The following is a 1919-nucleotide window of genomic DNA, read 5'->3' on the forward strand; positions in this document are numbered from 1 at the left end:
TATATGAATTGTTGAATGTGAAACTGATGATGTGCCCTGTAAACTTTCACTCAATCCACAATAAAAACCTTAAATTAAAAAAAAAAACAACAACAACTTAGGAATATATAATAATTTAAACAACCAAAAAGCACATTCTGCAAGCTTGCCTCCTGGCTCCCAGCACTCAATCTTTCTCTTTCCGTGAGTCTGGAGTCCTCAGCTGCTCCCTCTTTCCATGTCCTCATATCTGCTGTCACTGCTTCTCTGGATAGGGTTGCACATTCTGCTTGTGCTCCTCACCCTTGATGGTCTTAGGGCCCTCTGTTCCTAGACTGTAAGATTAACTACTCCCCGCTTTTTGTTGCAGAACTTCTACCTTTACAGTGTGACAGTCGCAATTAGTCATGATAACAATTTCTCACTATTGAATCTTAATAATCTTATCCTCATATCTTTTCACCAGACCCATCTAGACAAGATGAAAACTATTCAGTTGGGGACTGTATTATAGGTAGCTTTTTGTTTTAAATATATTTCGTGCAAACAATACATCTTTGTCAGTTATTTCTCATTTTTTTGATTAGTATTAATTTACCTAGGAATCTCAAACTCCTAAAATAATCTATTGGTGAGTTAAAAAAAACAAAAAAAAATATGAACTGCATTGCATTTAAAAGATACTCTAATGAATATTGGGACTTCTGGTGTGGCGCTGCCGGTTAATGCGATAAACTGCAAAGTTGGTTTGGGCCATTAAGGCCAGCAGTTCCAATCACCATTTGCTCCTCAGAAACCCTATACAGAGTCACTATGAGTTGGATCCCGACTGGCTCTTAGCAACAACAAAATGAATATTAAATTTTTTCCTCTTATTTTTAGTACTCCAGATAATGTTTTATCTGGATATATGATTATCTTTGCATGAATGTATTATTACAAATACAAATATCTAATATTTTACATTCTTCTCTCCCCCTTATGCTCTACAGATATTCCCTTATGTTGAAATAGATAGCATAGTTATAATCCTTATTATCTCTAGAATAACTGAATATTATCAAATTGATGTGTAGTTTGAGGCCATTTGTCTTTTGTTTGACAATTAAGTTTTCTCTAACTTTTTGCAATTTTAAAAAGAGTAGTGACATCATCGTATCTGTTACCTTTTTTCTTGTGACTTATTTCCTTGGGCAGTTATTCTCCTGGATGGGATACCAAAGTCAGCAGATATCGCTGGTTTCCTAGCTTCTTTGTTTCAGTGATTCCCTAATCCTTTTTTTCTCTGTATTCTAGGTACAGGAGCTCCACGAGGAGGAGGCCCAGTGGGTGAACTATGATGAGGATGAATTGTGTGTGAAGATGCAGCTAGCTGATGGGATCTTTGAGACCTTGATCAGAGATACTATTGATGTTCTCAATCAGATCAGTGAAAAACAGGGGAGAATGCTACTTGTGTGACACCTTGCAAATAAATCGAACACTGAGTGCTAATTATGAGTCCTGGGCCTTTCTGCCTCCTGATACACGCCCCATCTCCATCACAGCAAGAGTGCCTCCGGACCTTGTACCTGTTCCTAAAGACTGCTGGTTTGGAGTTCATGGGACAGTGTGGTATACCTGGTATTGCAGCCTTTGCCTTTAGAGACTGTCCACTGGATTCATTGGTTATTTTCAGTGGACAGGGTTGCACTCCTGATGTTGACACCCAGTACAGTTCTGCACCTCTTGTTGTTAACATCCCTGTTAAGTCTCAGATGAGGGCTGAAAACACCAGACTTACCTCTTAGCTTAGACTAAGGTATCACGTCTGCGAGTCTGAAGTCAGGCAAGAGAGCTATATAGATATATGCATCATATTGTTTTTTTGAAATGTATTGCTGGCCATGAAAGTTGTAAGTGGACATTATAGTCTTGAAACAGTATTAAGCCCACAACCA

The 1919-nt window shown here is 38.3% G+C and overlaps 1 protein-coding gene across 1 annotated transcript in view; it reads left to right on the plus strand.

Annotated features, from left to right (window-relative positions):
- The window catches only part of CEP350 (centrosomal protein 350kDa), a 175370-nt gene extending 173930 nt beyond the window's left edge, over nt 1-1440 (plus strand). The window contains exon 37 of the mRNA XM_006876426.1: nt 1276-1440. Coding sequence (XP_006876488.1) covers nt 1276-1440 — 165 coding nt within the window. The remainder of the gene's footprint in view (nt 1-1275) is intronic.
- Nucleotides 1441-1919: the final 479 nt, after the last annotated feature.

Source organism: Chrysochloris asiatica, unplaced genomic scaffold (genome assembly GCF_000296735.1).
Source record: "Chrysochloris asiatica unplaced genomic scaffold, ChrAsi1.0 scaffold00379, whole genome shotgun sequence".
NCBI lineage: Eukaryota > Metazoa > Chordata > Mammalia > Afrosoricida > Chrysochloridae > Chrysochloris > Chrysochloris asiatica.